The sequence below is a fragment of the Neomonachus schauinslandi genome, chromosome 9 (assembly GCF_002201575.2).
Source record: "Neomonachus schauinslandi chromosome 9, ASM220157v2, whole genome shotgun sequence".
Classification (NCBI taxonomy): Eukaryota; Metazoa; Chordata; class Mammalia; order Carnivora; family Phocidae; genus Neomonachus; species Neomonachus schauinslandi.
Window position 1 is genome coordinate 122,422,930 of NC_058411.1, and position 20,869 is coordinate 122,443,798.

A 20,869-nucleotide genomic window follows, 5' to 3' on the forward strand; every position below is an offset into this window, starting at 1 on the left:
GTTCCAACAACAACAAAGAAAGTACATTACATTCATACACTCCAAAAAAAGGAACTGCATTTAGTAACCAATAAGGTTGGCAAAGTACATTTAAAAAGCCCATCTGCCATTCTATAAGGAGGCCAAGGACCCCTTTGGGGTCCAGACCTCTGGAGCAGGCCCAAGCCCCCGAGGCATCCCTACTTTTCTCCTGCCAACTGGTGAGTGAGTGTACGGAGCTCTGTGAACACTGCATGATCCTCTCTGCACAGCCAGTCAACGGGTGCAGGGCTGCACACAATCAAGTTCTAGGCAGCCAAGCACTGGTCCGGGGCTGCAAGCCCACGTGCTTCTGGGAACACAGCAGGTCACAGGGCCGATGGTGTGAGGAATGGGGTGGGCAGACAGTAATGAGCAGTGTCTTCGTCCAAACACCCCACCTTAACAGGAAGACTTTCTGGTCTAGATTTATACACAAACTGTTCAGTTTTTGTGGTTCAAGGATCTCTTTCAACATCTAGTGATTCCCCTCAGAAAGGGCAGCACAAACCCCCGTATACTTGCAACTGTGGGGTTCACAGACTCCCCAAAGCAATCCCATGGATCCTCTTGGGTTTCATGGGCCCACGTCAAGAAGCCAAGCTCTGTGTGTCCTCTTTGTAAAATGGCATTTTTCCATATAGAAATGTTAACATAATAAAAGTTAACTCTAGCAACCACACAATGTTTTATATAGGGAGGGATGGGACCAAATCTCTGATTTGTGATTTTAAATTATTTCCAGGCAGACCATGCCAGTTGTCGGGCAAACACAAGCAGATGTAAGGTTTCCACCTCAGAGATTTCTGGAGACCTCCCAAGTCACATGTGGAGTCCTGACAGAGACTCAGGCTCAGGCTGCAGAGACTTAGTCTGGGGCTCCCTGCATGGCTCCGTCCAGGACCCCCAGGCTCTGCTGGTGAATGCACAGCAACTCACGAGCAGATGAGACGGCTGGTCCTCTTCGGCCATCTCCCCACTAACCCTGGAGACAGCAGGCTGCCCACATCAAGCCTGCTTTCGTGACATTACTGTATGCTGACCAAATACGTGGAAAATGCTGACGGGCAGGCTCTCCTGCACAGCTTACCGATGACCTATCAGTAAGCCGGGGGTCGGGGCTTGTGCTCTAACCTCATACATGTGAAGTCGCTGCAATATTTCAACAGTCCGAGACAAAATCCGTGTATAAATCCACCCAACAGTAAAACAGCGCAGAAAGAGTGGTAAATTCTCATGGTATCTAAAATGAAGACGGACACCAGCAGCTTAGCAATCTGATTTATTCGTGGCAAGACAATTATAAAAAGTGACAAAGCAGATCGAATTCGTAGCTTTTAAAAAGATATATTCCAAATACTGTCAGTTGTACACAATTTCCTACACCACAAACCTGCATTCTTCTAGCCAGCCACCATTTCCTAGCGCACTTGCTGGGGTAAAGTAAGAACAACCGGAAATCTTCTAAGCTGGAGGTCAGCAAACCAAGGCCAAATCCTGGGCCCGCCAGCTGATTTTGTATGTCCTGCAGACTAAGCATGGTTTTCGCATTTTGCAATGGTTAAAATAAATGAAAAGGAGAATAACAGTCTGTGGCATGTGAAAATTATATGAAACTCAAATTTCAGTCCATAAATAGTGTTGGCATACTGCCCCTCTGGCTCATTCACATCCCTCCTGGGGCTGCTTCTGCCCAGGGGCAGCTGAGGTCAGCAGCTGCCACAGAAGCCGACGGACGGACCAGCTGACCTTCTACGAAAGTCGTCTACCAACCTCGGGTCTATAGTCATCTAACTTCCTGGCTATGACTTCTTTTCTTTCTTTGATGAAGAAAATCACCTATTAACTTGTTTTAACCATTTGTCTTGCTGTTTGGTGTGAGAAATGTTAATATATTTACCTAACCTGTCATAAGAAAATCTTCCAATGTACACGGATATCACAGGAGTAGCGACTCTACATTGGTTATCTCGTTTCTAGAAGGGCTTTTAAGTGAATGGCTCAATTTTCTGTGTGAATTACTGAATACTTCTAAAGGAAATATGGGCAAAATATGCAGTTATTTTTTTTTTTCCCTAACTTTAAAGGTCATTTTCCCGGCAATGATTTTTAAGTCATTATCATTTCTGTATGAACTTTAAATCTGAAAGGTTTTTTTGAAAGAACTATTTAATAACACAAATTTTTCTCATCCCTATGTGAAAACAAAGGAATAAAATTTCTTAATACAGAATATATTTAACATTGATCAAGCAAAAAAATAACCATGTGCTGTGTACTTGAACTTTTAAAGAAAATGTTAATTTAGTTTTCTTTTTCAGATTACCACCTACTTGAATTTCCATTGGAAGAACACATCTAGCATGGCTCTCACCACCTCTGTCCTGCTGCTGGGTTTCCCCCACATTTAAATTCAGCTGATCAGTACTCAGAGAAGACAACGTACCAAAAGACGGTGAGTTAAGGGGGTGGGGAGCTGTGCACAAAAAGGGTGAAGGGAATTAAAAGGTACGGACTTTCAGTTATAAAATAAGTAAGCCATGGGGATGTAATGTACAGCATGAGGACCATAGTTAATAATACTGTATTGTATAACTGAAATTTGCTGAGAGTAGAAAAAGACTTTGTAACTATGGTGATGGATGTTAACTAGACTTACTGTGATGATCATTTTGCAAGACAAATATCAAATCATCATGTTGTATACCTGAAACTAATATAATGTTATATGTCAATTATATCTCAATTTAAAAGAAAAAAAAAGAAGGCAAGCGAAAAGCCATTTGTCTGCTCCCGTGCCTGTTGCACAGCGATCTGAGTTATAGAAAATTCACTTCAGACTTGCAGACATTTCCTTCTACGTCATACAACACTGACTATGCAAAGCAAGTGGGGAATTCAACTGCAGAGCTGATTTGACCACAGCACAAAAGGACTAAGTTCTTCATGAAGTGATTTACCTCAAGTGGTCGAAACAACTTGGTAGGTAAGTAAATTTTGACAGGTACCTGGAAAAGATCTCACCTCAAGGAAGGGTGGCTTTTCAGTTTGTTCCAATCACTTTTTGCACACTGAGAGAGCTCGTGAGCTTCTTTCCAGTTCCCATTGGCCATCGCGGTAGAAATGTCACTCAGCATGTGTGCGGCGGCTGCGTATCTGGGGGAAAAAACCCCACAGCATCTAAGTTTCAAATGTGAATGAACATTCACATAACAAATACCACATCCTATCCTCGAGATCTGCTTCTGAAGGGTAAAAGTACTACTGCCCTGAAGTAGCCTGAAACACTGAATACAGGCCAGCCAGCTAGAAAGACAAAAACCTTCGCACCGTATTATTACATAACACGTTCCATTATATAAATGTAGTATTGACCAGCTCATCGGTTCTGATTCTTTTTTTTTTTTAACAGAGAAGATCTCTTTTTTTTTTTTTTTTAAGATTTTATTTATTTATCTGAGACAGAATGAGAGAGACAGAGAGCACATGAGAGGGGGGAGAGTCAGAGGGAGAAGCAGACTCCCTGCTAAGCAGGGAGGCTGATGTGGGACTCGATCCCAGGACTCCAGGATCATGACCTGAGCTGAAGGCAGTCGCTTAACCAACTGAGCCACCCAGGCGCCCCCGGTTCTGATTCTTGGTACTCATTCGTTCATTCAACAATCTGGCAGCAACCCCAGAGACACGGAACTGACAGCGACATCACATTAGGGCATAGATCTGGTAACAATCATTTGGTCAGAGAGAGCCCGGCAAATGCTGCCCAAAGAGACACTCTTTGGGAGACAGCAATGCTGAAAGGTTATGAAACCACTTAGCTGAACAAAGACAACTCCTCATTGCATCTCTAGGTACCAAAAACAAAGACATTTGCCCAAGTGACACTTTGAGTGCCTGGTCATTGTATTTGGGCTCACACCTAAAAGAAAAGCACGAAATATCATTATGGGCAAGTGTGCTCAAATAAGAATAAAAGAAATTGCCTCTAAATGTAAAAATTTGCTCACTAACTCTTAGATCTAATTCTCTTATAAAATGCTACTGGATAATTCTAAGGTTGATAAGAAAATGCAACAGGCAGAATTGTCCGGAGGCTGGCCCAGGCCCACAGGAGCTCCTCCATGGTCAGGAGCGGCCCCCACGCTCCCAGCCCTGTGGCCCCGACCAAGCCCCACCTTCGAGGGGCCACTGAGACCAACCCCATCGTGCCTCATCTCCCGGTCCACCTCCAGCACCACTGGAAAGGGTTACCAGCTCTCGTCTCCTCCGTACCTCCCCGGTGCGGTGCTGCTGGGAACTGCCCCTTCAGCAGCAGCCCCCAGTCTCCTGCCTCCTCTAAACCCCGGCTGAGAACACGGCTTCCCCCTCCCTGCCGCACCCCCAGAGCTTTCACGTGGGGGATGGCTCTTCTCACAGCCCTCCTACCCGGGACGGCGGAGACGCTCCTTCCTCCCAGCTGCTTCCAAATCTCACTCTCCCCTTCCTGAAAGCCCCCCATTCCTTGGAAGCCTGTGCTCCCTCCTTGCGGGCAGCACCTGCCTCCTGTCTTCTGTCTTGCTCTGCCTCGTGTCTCCAGCCACAAGGGCCCGAGACGTCAACGTCTGAGGATGAAGAGCACGCTCCGCTTCGAGACCTCCTGGCCCATAACCCTTTCTCCACCTCCCTTCTGCTACCCACATGCCCACGGCTGCTCGGACCCGCTGTCTCCGAGGCACTGCATCATCCTTAAAATCTTCCCTTTGGGCATTTCATTCACTGACCTCCGCCTCCGATCCTTCCAGCTCACTTACGGCCACACTTCTCCAACTCCACCGAGAGCCACCGGCACCCCCTTCTCCAGCCATCGCGCCTCCTGTCCTGCAGGCCTCCGTGCCCTGCCCGGACGTGAATTCGCACTGGACGTCGGGCCTGTGCTCGTCACGGCGTCCATGCCGACCACTTCCTCTGAGCCCGCACCCGGCTCCCTGAACCGCGCGGACGAAAGCAACAGGGCCAGGCCGGTGGGCTTCCAGGCTTCAGGCCAGCCCTGCTCCCCTGGGGAGCCTGCCCAGCTGCCCACCCTGCGGGACCGCTGAGCCTTCCTTTGCTGGCCCGGCCGCCCCCCCCCCCCCCGGGCAAGCTTCCCCATCAGACCTCGCCCACAGGGACAGAGGCCACGCGAGGGGCCCTCTCGGCTTCCCGTCACGGCAGCCTCCCGCCAGTGCTCCGGACCCCAGGTGCTCTGGACCCCAGGCCCTCCGGTCTGGCCGCGGCTCGCCCTCCTCTGGCTGTCCCCTCTTCCCTTCCGGTCAGGCCCTCCTTTCCTGCCAGCTGTCAGGGCGGGAGCAAACACGCACCGCGCCGCCGCCCCCTCAGACAGCAGAACAACACTGCTTGCCTCACACTCCCCTGCGACAGCAACTGATTCAGGGCCAACCCCTGACTCCCCCTCCTCCCAGAACTGCCACTGTCCTCACCGTCACCCTCCACCAGTTTCCCTGAAGCACCTCTCACCAAATCCAATGGTCTACTTCCGGCCGCACATCTACTCAGCCTCCGAGCGAAGGCGGACCGGCGACCACCCTCCCTGAGCCACTCTCCTAAGGCTTCCATGTCGCACGCGCTCCTGGCCACCCCGCACCCAACTTTCCGGGCTGTCCCTGCTCTCTCCCTGACCTCTGAACGCTGGCTGCCACAGCTCAGGCCGCCTCCTCCCGCTCAGGGGTCCCTCCAGTTCCAGGGCTTCCAACACCGTCCACGTGCCGGTGACTCTCTCCAGGCTGGAGCTCCTCCGTGAGCTCCTGCCAGCAGGTCCGGTGCCAGACCTGAACGGCTAGGGGGCATCCCAAACGGCGATCCCCACCCAGTGCCCGCGCCCCTCCCACCATCCCTCTCCTGATCCCCCGGCTCAAGGATGGTACCACCAGCCCAGTCAGAACACCAGAGCCACCCATGACTCACGCCTGTCCTTCTCCCACTGTATCTAGTCAGAATCATAATCAAGGCTTGTCACTCCTCCTTCTAAAATAGCTCGTACATATTCACCTCGCCGCTGCCACCAGCCGGTCAAGACCTTTGCCTGGGCCACCAAGGTTAGGTCAGCCTTCTTGTGGCTTCCCTTGCTTCCTTTCACCCCCTATTCCATGGGATGCTTTTGGAAAATGTGAAACAGATCACTGGCCTGCCTAAACCTCTTCATCGGCTGCCCATTGCTCAGAGAACACCACTGAGTCCACTTATGGGGCTTCTGAGGCTGAGCATCCCCGGCCCTGCATTCCTGTCTAACTACTCCCTCTGGGGCTGTGGCCACACGGGTCTTCTGAGTTTCTCCACCTCAGCAAGCTCGCTCCTGCCTCAGGGCCCAGAGGCACACACCCTGCATGGCTAGCTCCCCCTCAATCCTGAGTCTCAATCCAAACGTCACCTCTCCAGGGACACTCTCTACAAAGTGGAACTTGCCCAGCCTGCCCCTCAGTCATACATGCTACAATTCTTCTGTCTTATTTTCTATCTCCCCCAGAAAACATAAACCCATGGTGGCAAAGATCCTCTCTGTTCTTGCTGCAACCCACCACCTAGGCACATAATAGGTTCCCAGCACTCAACTCAGGTATATTGAATAAATGAGGAAAAAGAAAAGACAGGATAAATTATTTCAAGTACCATCGTGGCCAGTAAGAGTTCTCAGACCAGGTATCATATTACCAGGTATCATATAATTACCATTCTTGAAGTCAGTTAAATCCAATTTCATTTACATGTTAAGGCCCTTTGGATAACAAAAGGAGTTTTAGTTATTATTTACAGGATACCTACTTTCTCAAAGGAATCTGGCATGGTTTATTTTTTTCTCCTAGCTCCCCACTTTTGAACTTGTCAACCATGGTTTTGTCATTCATAGAACTAAAAAGTAATCTCCCTTAGATATGCCAGTAATCAGGACAATTATAATGCTAACTAAGACATACTAAGCCATCCCCAGGGGCCAGGCTCTAAGCACTTTACATGTATTAACACAGATCTGGAGGAATATACTATTATTCTCCCCATTCACAGATGAGGAAACTGAGGCCCAGGGTGGTTTCACAGTTCATTAGTACAGAGAGATTGGAACTTGGCTTCAGGGTACACAGTCTCATGAAGGAGAACAGCATAAAGTCACTAAAAATGAAAAGGTAAAAAGATATGAGACAACTCAAAACAGAGTAAGGACATATTCTTATTATTAGAATGTATTCCAATCAGACACAAATAAGACCGCGAGCTTCCTGAGAGCTAAGCAAACTGGGCTGGAGTCCATTTATATGAACGCTGCTTTGATTCAATAATTTCAATGTTATTTTTTAAAGCACACATTAGATAAACATAAACGACTCTCCTAAAATCAAATATCAGAATCAATTTCAGTTACATTTGAGTCATAAACTTTAAGTCAAGAATCAAAAGTGCCATTTTAGGAATCTGAATTAATCTTTCTTATAAATGATGGGTTTTTAAAAGAAATCCAAGTATTTTTTTCCTCTAAGACCAAACCATTCTTTACCAAAACCTACTTTTACCAGTCAAACCAAACATTAACTGAGTGCATATACCAAAACAGATTGGTGACAATCTCTAATCAAGCACGTGCATGATTCGAGTATACACACACAAATTAGTATTAGCTTTATCTGAAGCGCTATTTGTTAAGAAAACATTCATCTTCAGCCTTGTTCGTGCCAACAACATATTCACAAGGCAGGTTTGTTCAAATGTCTGTATTTACAAAATGTTTCCTGCTAAAGCTATTTGGGAATATGAGCCAGGGAAAATTTTTATAGTTCTAACTCAAAACTCATTGGTTTTGGCAACCTTAATCTAAGCACATTTCTACATTCTCCTTATAGTCTCAAAAATGTATACAAGTAAGGCAGAAAGACAACAAAAAACAAAAAACTTCAAAAACTGCTCTGGCTATGGACTTAGGTTTCTACTGTAACTGGCAAGTAATAATAATGAAATCTTTTACGTACATGTAAAGTGACACAGTTATTATTACAAGCTAATATGATCTTACCTGATGAGATCGTCTCTGTCTTGGAAGATTTGGGTTTTCCGATTGATGGTGTATCTAGGAAACTCCATCCGGCCAAGACTGACCAACAGCACAGGAAAAAGCTGCCCCTGACCACCACAGGCGGCTTCCTCATCTTCCAGCGAGTCCGTCAATGTAAACAGCAGCAAGACCCGGGAGAAAACAGCTCGAGGACCTTTACAGACTCGCAGTGACTGTCCCGCCAAGGCTTTAGCTCTGAAAAATATACAGTAGAGAAATAACTTTCTGGTTTTTTTAAGAAGCACTTGGATGTTAGATTTTACAAATTATTTTCAGAAAAAAATAAAGAGAAGTGGCATTCATTATTCTAAGCCTAAAGTAAATCTACCACTTCCAGCTGTGTGACCCGGGAGCCTAGCTTAACCTCTTTGGGGCTCAAGAGCCCACCTAGGGACATGGTGAAGATTAAATGAAATTCTATCTCCAAATGGTTTCACACATGGTTTGGCTCATAAAAGAGCAACACAGATTTACACTGGTCGTGAATGTATAAAATACCAGGAAAACTCCCAAAAGTATTACCTGTTTGACATTAGCCATTCTCACCTCTTGACAAGTGACATCCAGATTAAATAATAGTTCTTTATTTTAAATATCATTATTTGGGTGCCTGGCTGGCTCAGTCGGCGGTAGAGCATGTAACTCTTGATCTTGGGGTTGTGAGTTTGAGTCCCGTGTTGGACACAGAGAATACATAATAAAAAATTTTTTTGGAAAATATAAAATAAAACAAAATGTCATTATCAAAAGCTGTTGATCAGGTAGCATGATTTTGTGAACCAAGAAGTGGTACCAAGATTTGGTGCTGTTCTGTGATGTGCAAAGTGGTCCAGAAACATCTCCACTCCAGGGTAACCTCAGAGTAAATTCAGTTTGATTCTGGATGCCTTCGAGGTAGGCCTGGAGGTCTGAATTAAATTCAGGGCCACATGGGCCCTCCGGCTCTTGCAACTTGGATACCATCCAGAACAGGGTTTCTCAAACTTGGCACTATTGACATCCGGGCAGGATAATTCTTTGTGGGGGAGGAGGGTGCTGTCCTGTGCATTACAGGGTATTTGGCAGCATCACTGGCCTCTACTCGCTAAATGCCAGTAGTACCCACCTCCCTCTTCATCATAACAATCCAAGATGCCATGTTCCCTGGAGTGCAAAGTCGCCCCCAGTTGAGAACCACTGGCCTAGTGGAAGACCTCTTTCCTATCCATCCCAGAAGCTATTAACCCAAAAGCAGTGCTGCATCTCTAGGCTGTTGTAGAAATTAGTGCCACCATCAGATACATGAGGGTGACAGGGGTGAGATTCCTACCACACCACTACTGAATTGAGAACCACTCATGTACAAAGACTGATACAAAGTGTCCACTTCCTCCATCTCCATTCAGAGCCCCAGGGATGCCCCAGGTGGCCAAATCTCTGAGTTCAGAAGGAACTATTAAACATGGTAAGATAAACAATGATTATCTACTGGGATTAAGAAAGTATAAATAATGTGCCTTTTCTGTTTCTTCCTAATAACACAGAGCACAGTAACAACGCACTGCCCTCCTGTGGGGCTGTCAGAGACTCGGGTTCCATTGCTAGGATCTACAACAAAATGAAGAAATAAAGTACAATCTTGAAGGGAAGTGATTTTAGCACGACTAAAATAGCCTTGAGAATCTTATGTTCCTACAAGTCCAAAGTCAGGGATAAAAAAAAAGTTAACCTTATTTCTTTTATTTCTGTTCATATGCTTAGTGCTTATGCTGAGAGAGGGCTGCTAATTTTATTTTTTTATTTTTTTTTCCTTTTTTTTTTAAAGATTTTTTATTTATTTATTTGAGAGAGAGAATGAGATAGAGAGCATGAGAGGGGGGAGGGTCAGAGAGAGAGGCAGACTCCCTGCTGAGCAGGGAGCCCAACGTGGGACTCGATCCCAGGACTCCAGGATCATGACCTGAGCTGAAGGCAGGCGCTTAACCAACTGAGCCACCCAGGCGCCCAGGGCTGCTAATTTTAATGTTCACTTACTTATAAAATGTTATATAAGGATAACATAAAATACTTAAATACAATTAAAGAAAGGACTTAGACGGGGCGCCTGGGTGACTCAGTCGTTAAGCGTCTGCCTTCAGCTCAGGGCATGATCCCAGGGTCCTGGCTGGATCAAGCCCTATATCGGGCTCCCTGCTCGACAGGAACCCTGCTTCTCCCTCTCCCACTCCCCGTGCTTGTGTTCCCTCTCTCGCTCTCTCTCTGTGTCAAATAAATAAATAAAATCTTTAAAAAAAATTAAATAGGGGTGCCTGGGTGGCTCAGTCGGTTAAGCATCTGCCTTCGGCTCGGGTCGTGGTCCCAGGGTCCTGGGATCGAGCCCCGCGTCGGGCTCCCTGCTCAGCGGGGAGTCTGCTTCTCCCTCTGCCACCCCCCTCCACTTGTGCTCTCTCTCTGGCTCGCTCTCTCTCTCTCAAATAATAAAATAAAAATAAAGAAAAGAAAAGAAAGAAAGGACTTAGAATGCAAGATACAAAATCAATGTACAGAAATCTGTTGCATTTCTATACACCATTAATGAAGCAACAGAAAGATAAATTAAGAAAACAATCTCATTTACAATTGCACCAAAAATAGTAAGATACCTAGAAATAAACCTAGGAGCTCCTGGGTGGCTCAGTCATTAAGCGTCTGCCTTCGGCTCAGGTCATGATCCCAGGGTCCTGGGACCGAGCCCCACATCAGGCTCCCTGCTCAGCGGGGAGCCTGCTTCTCCCTCTCCCACTCCCCCTGCTTGTGTTCCCTCTCTCACTGTGTCTCTCTCTGTCAAAATAAATAAATAAAATATTAAAAAAAAAAAAAAAAGAGGGCGCCTGGGTGGCTCAGTTGGTTAAGCGACTGCCTTCGGCTCAGGTCATGATCCTGGAGTCCCTGGATCGAGTCCCCGCATCGGGCTCCCTGCTCGGCAGGGAGTGTGCTTCTCCCTCTGACCCTCCCCCCTCTCATGTGCTTGCTCTCTCTCATTCTCTCTCTCTCAAATAAATAAATAAAATCTTAAAAAAAAAAAAAAGAAAGAAAGAAAGAAACCTAACCAAAGAGGTGAAAGACCTGTACTCTAAAAATTTAAAACGTTGATAAAAGAAACTAAAGATGACACAAAGAAATGGAAAGACATTCCATCCTCACGGAATGGAAGAACAAATATTGTTAAAATGTCTATACTACCCAAAGCAATCTGCACATTTAATGCAATCCCTGTCAAAATACTAATAGCATTTTTCACAGAACTAGAACAAACAAGCCTAAAATTTGTATGGAACCAGAGAAGACCCAAAATAGCCAAGGCACAATTCCAGGCTTCAAGTTGTATTACAAAGCTGTAGTAATCAGTTATCTCTACACCCAACATGGGGCTCGAACTCACAACCCCAAGATCAAGAGTCCCATGCTCTACCAACTGAGCCAGCCAGGCTCCCACAGAGCTGCAGTCATCAAAACTGTATGGTGCTGGCACAAAAATAGACACATAGATCAGTGGAACAGAACAGAAATTCCAGAAATGAACCCATATTATATGGTCAATTAATCTTCAATAAAGCAGGAAAGAATATCCAATGGGAAAAAGTCTCTTCAACAAATGATGTTAGGAAAACTGCACAGCAACTTGCAGAAGAATGAAACTGGACCACTTCCTTACACCATACACAAAAATAAATTCAAAATAGATTCAAGACCTAAATGTGAGTCAGAAAACCATAAAAATCCTAGAGGAGAGCACAGGCAGTAACCTCTTTGACAGCAACTATAGCGACTTCTTACTAGATACGTTTCCTAAGGCAGGGAAAAAAAAGCAAAAATAAACTATCAGGACATCAAAATAAAAAGTTTCTGCACAGTGAAGGAAATAATCAACAAAACTAAAAGACAACCTGTGGGATGGGAGAAGATATTTGCAAATAACATATCCAATAAAGGGTTAGTATCCAAAATATATAAAGAACTTACAAAACTCACCCAAAAAACAAATAATCCAATTTAAAAAATGGGCAGAAGACATGAACAGACATTTCTCCAAAGAAGACGTCGAAATGGCCAACAGACTCATCAGGAAAAGATACTCATCATCAGGGAAATGCAAATCAAAACTACAATGAGATACCACCTCACAGAATGACTGTCAGAATGACTAAAATCAAAAACATAAGAAACAACAGGTGTTGGCGAGGATGTGGAGAAAGGGGAAACCTCTCGCACTGTTGGTGGGGACGCAAAGTGGTGCAGCCACTCTGGAAAACAGTATGGAGGTTCCTCAAAAAGTTAAAAATAGAATTATCCTATGATCCAGCAATTGCACTACTAGGTATTTACTCAAAGAATACAAAAATACTAATTCGAAGGTATACATGTACCCTGATGTTTATAACAGCTTTATTTACAATAGCCAACTTATGGAAGCAGCCCAGGTGTCCATTACCATTAACTGATGAATGGATAAAGATGTGGTACACACACACACACACACACACACACACACACACATACACACTGGAATATTACTCAGCCATAAAAAAGAATGAAATCTTGCCATTTGCAATGACATGGATGGAGCCAGAGAATATTATGCTAAGTGAAATAAGTCAGAGAAAGACGAATTCCGTATGATTTCACTCATGTAGAATTTAAGAAACAAAACAAACAAGCAAAGGGAAAAAAGAGAGAGAGAAATCAAGAAACAGACTTAATTATAGAGAACAAACTGATGGTTACCGGAGGGGAAGGGAATACGGGGTTGGGTTAAACAGGTGATGGGGAGTAAGGAGTACACTTGTCATGACGAGCAATGGGTGTTGTACAGAAGTGTTGAATCACTATATTATACATCTGAAGCTAATATGATACTGTATACTAACTGACTGGAATTAAAATAAACTTTAAAATAAAAAAATTTAAAAAGAAAGGACTTAGAAGACATTTAACTATAAATAATTAAAACATTTTTTAAAAACCTATGGTATAAACTTTTTGAAGTGTTAGTGACAATTTTCTTAATAATGCATGCCTTGTTTATATCTATGTTTTATAAAAGATTAGTATTTGGAGTATCTTCCCAATAAAGACGGGCTCTTGGCACATAACAGCTGAAAGTTCCTTGTGCACATGCACACATGTCTGTGTGTATATTCAGATATACACATAATATATTAGACAAAATAAATAACACTGATATTGTTTTAAAGTGTTTTCAAAAGCATCACTCACTTCATCCTCAACAACTCCAGAACAGTGGATTCCCAAACTGAAGTTAATATTGTTGTATTTTATAGATAATGTGAGTAGAAGAAATAAATTCTCGAAGTTTTTATATCTTTCCCCAAATTGAAACAGTTCAAGATCTTCAGAAAAGCAAAAGAAACAAACCACAGTTTTTGGTAAATTTTAAGTCCTAAACTGAAGAAAAGTTGCATATTAAGACTGACAGATTACACTTCAATAAAATGTTGACTAAAATAAATATTTGACCAAATATATTACCCTTAAATCCTGTAGGAATAGTAATTAAAACTGCATTTTTCTTGAGTAATAAAATATTAGAATTTACCAAATGCCTACTGCCTCCTGATGTTTCTTGGTCCTAGTATAGTATTACAAGAATTATTAATAAGAAACCAAGAAAGAATCCAGGCTATTGTTATAAGGCTCTTCTGCCTTCTCAATCTAACTGCAAATGAAATAAGCAATTATAATTCAAAAAATGTACCATCTGTTATCATAAATTAATCTGCACTATCAACATTTTATATGTTTTTACTGTAATAATATCCAACAAAACCTTTTTAAAATCACTGCACCGATTCCAGGCTGATTCTTGCCCCACATGCAAACTGAAGGCTGTTTGGCCAATTTGAGAAAGGTGTCCACCAGCCGCTGTTTCTGTCCGTTGGGATTCACCAAGTGGAAGGTCTTCGCCAGGGTTTTTAGTTCAGGAGCAGAAAGCAGTTCAAGCACTTCAGAGAGTTCTTGCAACTCAGACTCTGAAATGGATTTGAAAAAAAAACAAAAACAAAAACAAAACCATAGTTTTAAAGATTTTACTATTTTCTAGCTCTATTTACTTTAAGAAGAATGAAGCTTAGTTAGATGCAAATATAATGAAATTCTACTGTAAAACTGTAATTAGTAGAGGCACTGGGTGGCTCCATTGTTTAAACATCCTACTCTTGATTTCTGGCTCTGGTCATGATCTCAGGGTTGTGAGACTGAGCCCCGCATCAGGCTCTGCATTGGGCATGGTGCCTGCTTAAGATTCTCTCTCCCCCTCTCCCACTGCCCCGCCCCCCTCCCTCTCTTAAAAAGACATTGTGATTAGTTTGCCAAACCAATTATTACAGAATATGGAAAATAGGTATCTCATAAAAGTTAGAAAATAGAATTTCCCACTACAAAGTAAAGGAAAATCTGAATAAAATAAAGACACATACGGATAGCTACTATGTTTTAGAAATCCTCCTAAAAAACTCACTGGTGTATTTGCTCTCTGATTACAAGGCCTCCAACCCGATCTCTCCCAAACAGGTCAGAGAGTAAACTTGACCATCAGCTCTCCTCCCTCCCCACAGGCTCCGGCTGGACACCCTTTCATGGGTTCACTCATTCAGCATACATCGACATGTCTGCTATTATGGGAGCCAGACAGCATGCTAGACCCGGGATTCAGCTGAGTCAGACCTGGCTGGTGTCTGCCTTCAAGGCATTTACAACTTAGGGCAGTGTCTTTTTCCTCCATTCGGTAACTAATTACTGGGTGAACACTGCATACCAAGTAATGTTCGATGGCCTTGGGCACACTACAATGAACAAACCAAGTCCTGACCCACCAGGAGTTCACCTCCTTGCATAATAAGCAAGTCTACGTGTCATGTGCTGATAACTATTATAAAGAAAGACAAAACTGACGAAGGCAAAGCGAACGTGGTGGGAAGGCTGGCTATGTACGCAGGGCAGTCAGGCAAATCTCTGATGAGCTGACACAGAGCAGAGTGAGATGAAATGAGGGAGCACATGCAGGGAGCCAGGGAGCGTGGGGCAGCAAGTATGAGGCTCCGAGAGGGGAGTGCACCGAGCACACTGAGGAACACCAAGGGCTCTGCAGCGCTGGTGGAGTGAGCAGGAAGGGCAGCAGAGCCCGGGCCCACGGGCTCGTGCACATCGACGGCAGGACTTGGACTTGATTGAGTGCAACAATGAGCCACTGGGGTTCTGGTTTTGTTGCTTAAAGGTCATTTAAAGGTAAGTCAAGGCTCCTCTGGGATGCCTAGCAAACTTGTGAATTTATGAATCTGCATTAAATGCTCCAAGCCAGGTAAGGACAGAAGCTCCCAGGTGACCCTTAGGGCACTGACATGCGGGAAGCAGTGCTCCAAGCAGGGCCCCGTGTCCCGCTGCCTAGTCCCTCACATTCGAACTTCTTCACGGCACCTCTCTGCTTTGCCCCCAGCCCCACCACCGCACCTAACCTCACCTTACTAACCGCTCTCCTCAACAAACTTCCACACAGACACCACCTGGCTTTTGCCTGATTTGCTTATTTCGGTCTAAACTGTCAGCAATTACCCAAGACTCCCATTCTCCCTCCACCTACGTTTCCAGTACAATACTACATTCAGTATGGGTAGGTGCTCAAGGACAAGACCAGCAAGGCTACCTAACAGTCTCCTCGGCTTAAATCAACGAACTTTGAAACTCTAAGAGCTCTATGTGTGTTCAGGAGGGGGTGGATGAAGCTTGCAGAGGCAATATTAGCTGCAAGCAAACGAGCTTTATTCTATCACAAAGATGAGGTGTCTGAATGAGTCAGATTCCTGCTGGAAGGTGAGAGCTGAGAAGGAGGAGTTTCTCTGGTGGCCCACAGCCACATAGCTATCCAGAGAGGACTTTATCATCCTAAACATGAGTCAAGAAAACAACAGTACTCTTCATCCAGGCTAATAATGGCTTTAACATGAATAATGTGTTGTCCTAAGGTTAAAAACTCAACTAAAACAAAAACAAAAACAATTACTATTTACCAGGCACCAACTGGGAGAGGACACCATACTAGTTATCACCACTGTTCTGCAGGAACTTAGTTCTTCATGTCCTATTTTCATTTTACATTTCCTTTGACTAATCATACCTGTCTGCAGAAAGCCTGCTTGCTGCAATTCTCCAATCACAGGTGTTAGGTCAGAGGCAATCTCTTCGTATTCCAATTTATTCATCTTAATCCAGCCAAATTTACGTTGAAAAAGTCTTACATATAACTTCTGACCACTAGCTGCAATAAAGTTAAGAAAAATAGTGAAAAATCTCTCTCTTCTCAACACAACCAATATTCACGTTTTAAAACTGAGTTTAAAAGTAAAATACATTCTATTAAAAATACACTTATGCTGAGGCACCTGGGTGGTTCAGTCGGTTAAGCATCTGACTCTTGGTTTTGGCTCAGGTCATGATTTCATGGGTCATGAGACCAAGCCCCGCATGGGGCTCCACGGAGAGTCTGCTCGAGAGTCTCTCCCTCTGCCTCTCCCCCCATCAACACGCACACTTGTGCTCTCTCTTAAAATACATCTTAAAAAAGTAAATAAATACACTCAATGCTTGCTCAAATGATCTTCCAAGAAAATCTTTCTCTTCCTTTGGAAAATATAATTTATTTCAGATAGAAGTCCCCATGGAGACATCTCCTTGCCCTGTGTGCCTGTCACCACAGGACAGGAAGAGCATCCAGGGTGGGAAGCCCTGGGCCAGCTCGGCCACTTCTGAACTATACAAGTCTATGAACCTCACTGAGACTCCATTTTCTCTTCTGTTAAAAAAAAGGGGGGCTGGGGCAATAACACCATCTTCCCAAAGTTCGTGAAAAGATTAAACAAGATGAGGTATTCGATTATTGGTGGATCAACCACTAAAAAGTTCCAATATTGATAGTGGTTATTGGCCATTTCAAAAGTTCGTAGAACCAGGATTCCCATTTTCCAGCCACCACCGTTTTCCTCCCTTAGAGAAGCCCCACCCAGAATTCCAGTTATTCTGTTCTCTGCTTTCAGTTTAATATGCATGATTCTATTGTTGGCTGAAAATAATCTGAAAAGATTTTCAAAATATGTGTAGCTTTGGTAAGGCAGCCATCCCTAACTCAGTGATCTTGATCAGTTATTTAATTAACCTGATCAGTTTTCCTATTATCTGGATTATCTTTAAATTTCTGCCAATTCTAAAATGCTATAATTATACTTCTTAAATCTTCAACTTTTAAAATCCCCCTTTTTTCTTTAAAGAGGCCAACTCGATTAGCACTTATTTTCACACAGAGACATTGCAAATGATATCTGTGGGGAGCCACACACAAGAATCTACAGAACTTGCACTAGGTAAACTATTCATACTTCTCAATTATACAGAAGCACAGAGCCATGGAGTACTCGAATGCTCACACGAATGCAAGCAGCAGCCAACCAAAGATCTGTGACTTCTGTAGTTAGAAGAGTCAATGTGGTATCATTTATGCCCATGTTCTGGTGAGGACAGCGCAAGTGGAGATGGAGGCTGTGTGGATAATTTATGCAACTGTGCCCAGAGAAGTATCACTCACATGTTAAAAAGTAATACAAAGACTGTAATTCCACTGTGTTTACTTAAAACAAAAACCTTCCTCTTGAACATTACTGGTAATATTTATTTTTTTTAACTCAAGAGTCAGACCTGACTGCAAACTATGAGAGATCAGCGTAGCCCCCAAGTAAGCTTTTCCTACCTCAGGGGGGACTTGGCTCCATAAAGCCATCATGGCCCGTTGGATTAGCAGTGCAACAAGGGTGGCTTTTGCTCCAAATCTGCACTGTCAGCATAGAACCACCACCGGCTGCCAAGGAACTGAGCATAGACCAGTATTTTTAAATGCACCAATTTAGCCTGAAAGTTTCCAATTCCTCCACACCCTGACCTTAAAAGGCAGGGCCCAGAAACCTAAAATATTATCGGAGGAAAAAAATATGCCTTAATATACCTTGGTTTGTTCTTTCCTGTATTTTACTTCATTTTTGAGAAAATGGTATGTGAAAACAACAGAACCTAAGTTAAGCTTGATTACATGCTCAGAATGCAAAGGACCCTTTTCTAAATCACTGTATTTTTTTTTAACCTGGAAAAGGCTGTTTTACAACCTTCAAATATACATATAAAGGAAAAACAGCTGCTTCCATTAAAACCAAAGTACAGCTTGTAAGGAGATGATACCACAGAAGCAGACATTACCAGACACAAAATCCTGTCTCTTTTTCAAGCATATTCTTCTCAAACCTTGTAGCTGGCTGATTTCCCTGAGTATTCCCAGAGGACTCACAGAACCACACTGACTCCTTGTGGTCATTAGATTACTGGCCAAATCAGGACAGCAAACGGAAAACAAAAACTTGGAAGCACACAAGGTTAAGATACCTGATAACTGATAAAATTTAGTTACAATTTCCTGCTCATGTTCATCGAAGAGCATCCTATCCTCTTCGTTCTCAAATACAGCTTTCAGCACCACCAGGAAACTCTGAAGGTAGTAAGGATGACTTGGTGGTACTGTAATTGTTCTATCAGGAACATCACAGCTTGACCCCTGCTCCGAAGGAATTCTGCAAGTGATTTCATTCTTTAAGTCACTGTCACCTTCCAGAAGGTCCTGGATGTTACAACCTTTAGAATCATCATGTGTAGAACTATGAGATTTTGCCTCCCAATCTGACAACTGTGTTTTAGCATCTGAAGCAACAGTCATTTTTACTTCTTCACAACTACCTGCCTCACATTTTTCAACATCTTTACCATCTATTCCTGTGATAGTCTCCCACTCAAGACTGTCCTCTGAAGTAGATCTCAATGGATTCCCAGGAGTTAAATTTGGTGAAAATAACACAGAAGCGTTATCTGAGAAGGCAGGGGTGAGGGGTGATCTCCCACATTCCCGGGTAGCCTTTTGGCTTTCAGCTTCCAGTACTTTAGTGCCTTCTACAGTATGTTCAGAAGTTCTCTGTTCCTTAAGAGAGTCACAGGTAAACACGTTTTCCTTTTGAGAACTGTTCTCTAAAATTTGATCCTTGTCCTCAGTCTCTGAACACTTATCAACTGGGCTCCTAACCACTGTGGATGAGGGACTCTGTGGACTCTTACTGGCAAATTCTTCATTCCCCTTACATATTGATCTTTTAGCCTCTATGTATCTTCTGGACAATTTAGATGATAGGCTTCCCAAAGTAATGACTTTCACATTATGATGTCTCAGCTTATCTGGACTTTTGCATGCCAAGTCATTATTATTTTTAAAGTAGGGGCTGGTCTGTTTTATGCCCATTTTTGCTGAATCACTTTGCTCAGGGGTTAAACTTGTCTTTGATGGTGACAACTTTTCTGGCGTTACATTTTCTAAGACACAATTGGTTAAATTTACTGGGGACCCATTTGAATTCTCTAAGCCAACATGCCTCAGATCAACTGGGGCAATGTCATCATTGTTAGCACACTTTTCATCAAGATGCCGGTTTAAGTCGTATCTCGGCACCATTTTACTACAAATGGGGCAGGCAAGTTTAGCAGGTGGGACATTGTTAAAAAACGAAATAATAGAGTTACACTCATTTTTTTTAGTTTTACTGATTGATAAACTTCTACGAGCTTTTTTCTTCACAGGAGATTTCCCTCCGGACATAATGAGTATTAGAAAAATGGGGTGTTTCCAGTAGTAAAACCCAGGATATCACTGGGGAAAGACAGCACTGGTATACTTTTACGTCCCTGACTTGAAATAATAGCAAGTGGGATTCTAATTCTATTTGACTTCATGTTTTTCATTTAGTCAATTTCTTCTTCCTACAAAATAAAACAACACGTGGATTAAAAACGGTTATGAATTCAACAACGTGGCGGGGGGGGGGGGCGGTGTAAAGTAAAACATGCAATGGCAGTATCCCTTGAGATAAGGAGGAAAATCCTGGACTTGGGACAGGGCTCTACTTCCAGGTCTACATGCAATCTCGGTGTGACCCTTAGCCATAAAACGAGCCCAACCCTGCTCCGCAGGGATAATTTCTGAGACTTCTTACGCTCTAAAATTATCCATTTTTTTAAAAAAAGGGAAAATCTAACTACTCCAGATCCCTTTTTAAAACCACTGCATCAGTAACTGTTTCCGGGCGAAGAGAATGCCTATCTATCTGCACGATCCCCAGAGTCCCTTCAGTCTCACAGGCCGGTAGAGAGGAACCCTCGAAGTCGCGGGCATCTGTCAACACGCTTGGGGTCCCCAGTGCAGCTTCGGCCACCGAACTTCCGAGGCTCTGGGGAGCACGGCCTGCCCTTCCCCCTGGGGCCGCGTGCGCGCACCTGGGACACGCACCTGGGACTCGCACCTGGGCTCCGCCACCACGCCCTCCCGTCCGCCCTTCCTCCCCCCTCCTCGCCCGGCCGCCTCTACCCGCCCGCGCGATCCCCTCGAGCCCGCAGCGCCCACCAGAAAGCCAGCCCGCGACCCCAGCGGGCCGCCCCGCGCTTCCCACCGGGCTCCGCGCGCCCAGGCATTCCCAGCCGATCCCCGCGTCTCGGCTCGGCACAGGCTCGGCAAATGGAGGCCCGAGTGATCGATCCTCCTCCCTTCCACAGTAAAGGCTTTCCCCCATCCAGAGGGGCCGAAGCTGGCCAAGCCGTCCAGGGGCCCCCCCGTGCACCCCCTCCTCCACACCTGGAGACATGCACTCGGAGGGAACCCCTGTCCCGAGC

The 20,869-nt window shown here is 44.4% G+C and overlaps 1 protein-coding gene across 2 annotated transcripts in view; it reads right to left on the reverse strand.

The window, feature by feature from the left end:
* FAN1 (FANCD2 and FANCI associated nuclease 1) overlaps window positions 1–20,660 on the reverse strand; it is a 32,477-nt gene extending 11,817 nt beyond the window's left edge. For both annotated transcript variants that reach the window (XM_021680638.2, XM_021680637.2), the window contains exons 1-7: window positions 20,604–20,660; window positions 18,548–19,963; window positions 16,242–16,382; window positions 13,899–14,100; window positions 8,054–8,287; window positions 3,043–3,174; window positions 1,153–1,261 (exon numbers count right to left, since the gene is read on the reverse strand). In XM_021680638.2, the coding sequence (XP_021536313.1) occupies window positions 1,153–1,261; window positions 3,043–3,174; window positions 8,054–8,287; window positions 13,899–14,100; window positions 16,242–16,382; window positions 18,548–19,802 (2,073 nt within the window). In that variant the 5' untranslated portion in view covers window positions 19,803–19,963; window positions 20,604–20,660. The remainder of the gene's footprint in view (window positions 1–1,152; window positions 1,262–3,042; window positions 3,175–8,053; window positions 8,288–13,898; window positions 14,101–16,241; window positions 16,383–18,547; window positions 19,964–20,603) is intronic.
* Between the last annotated feature and the right edge of the window lie 209 nt (window positions 20,661–20,869).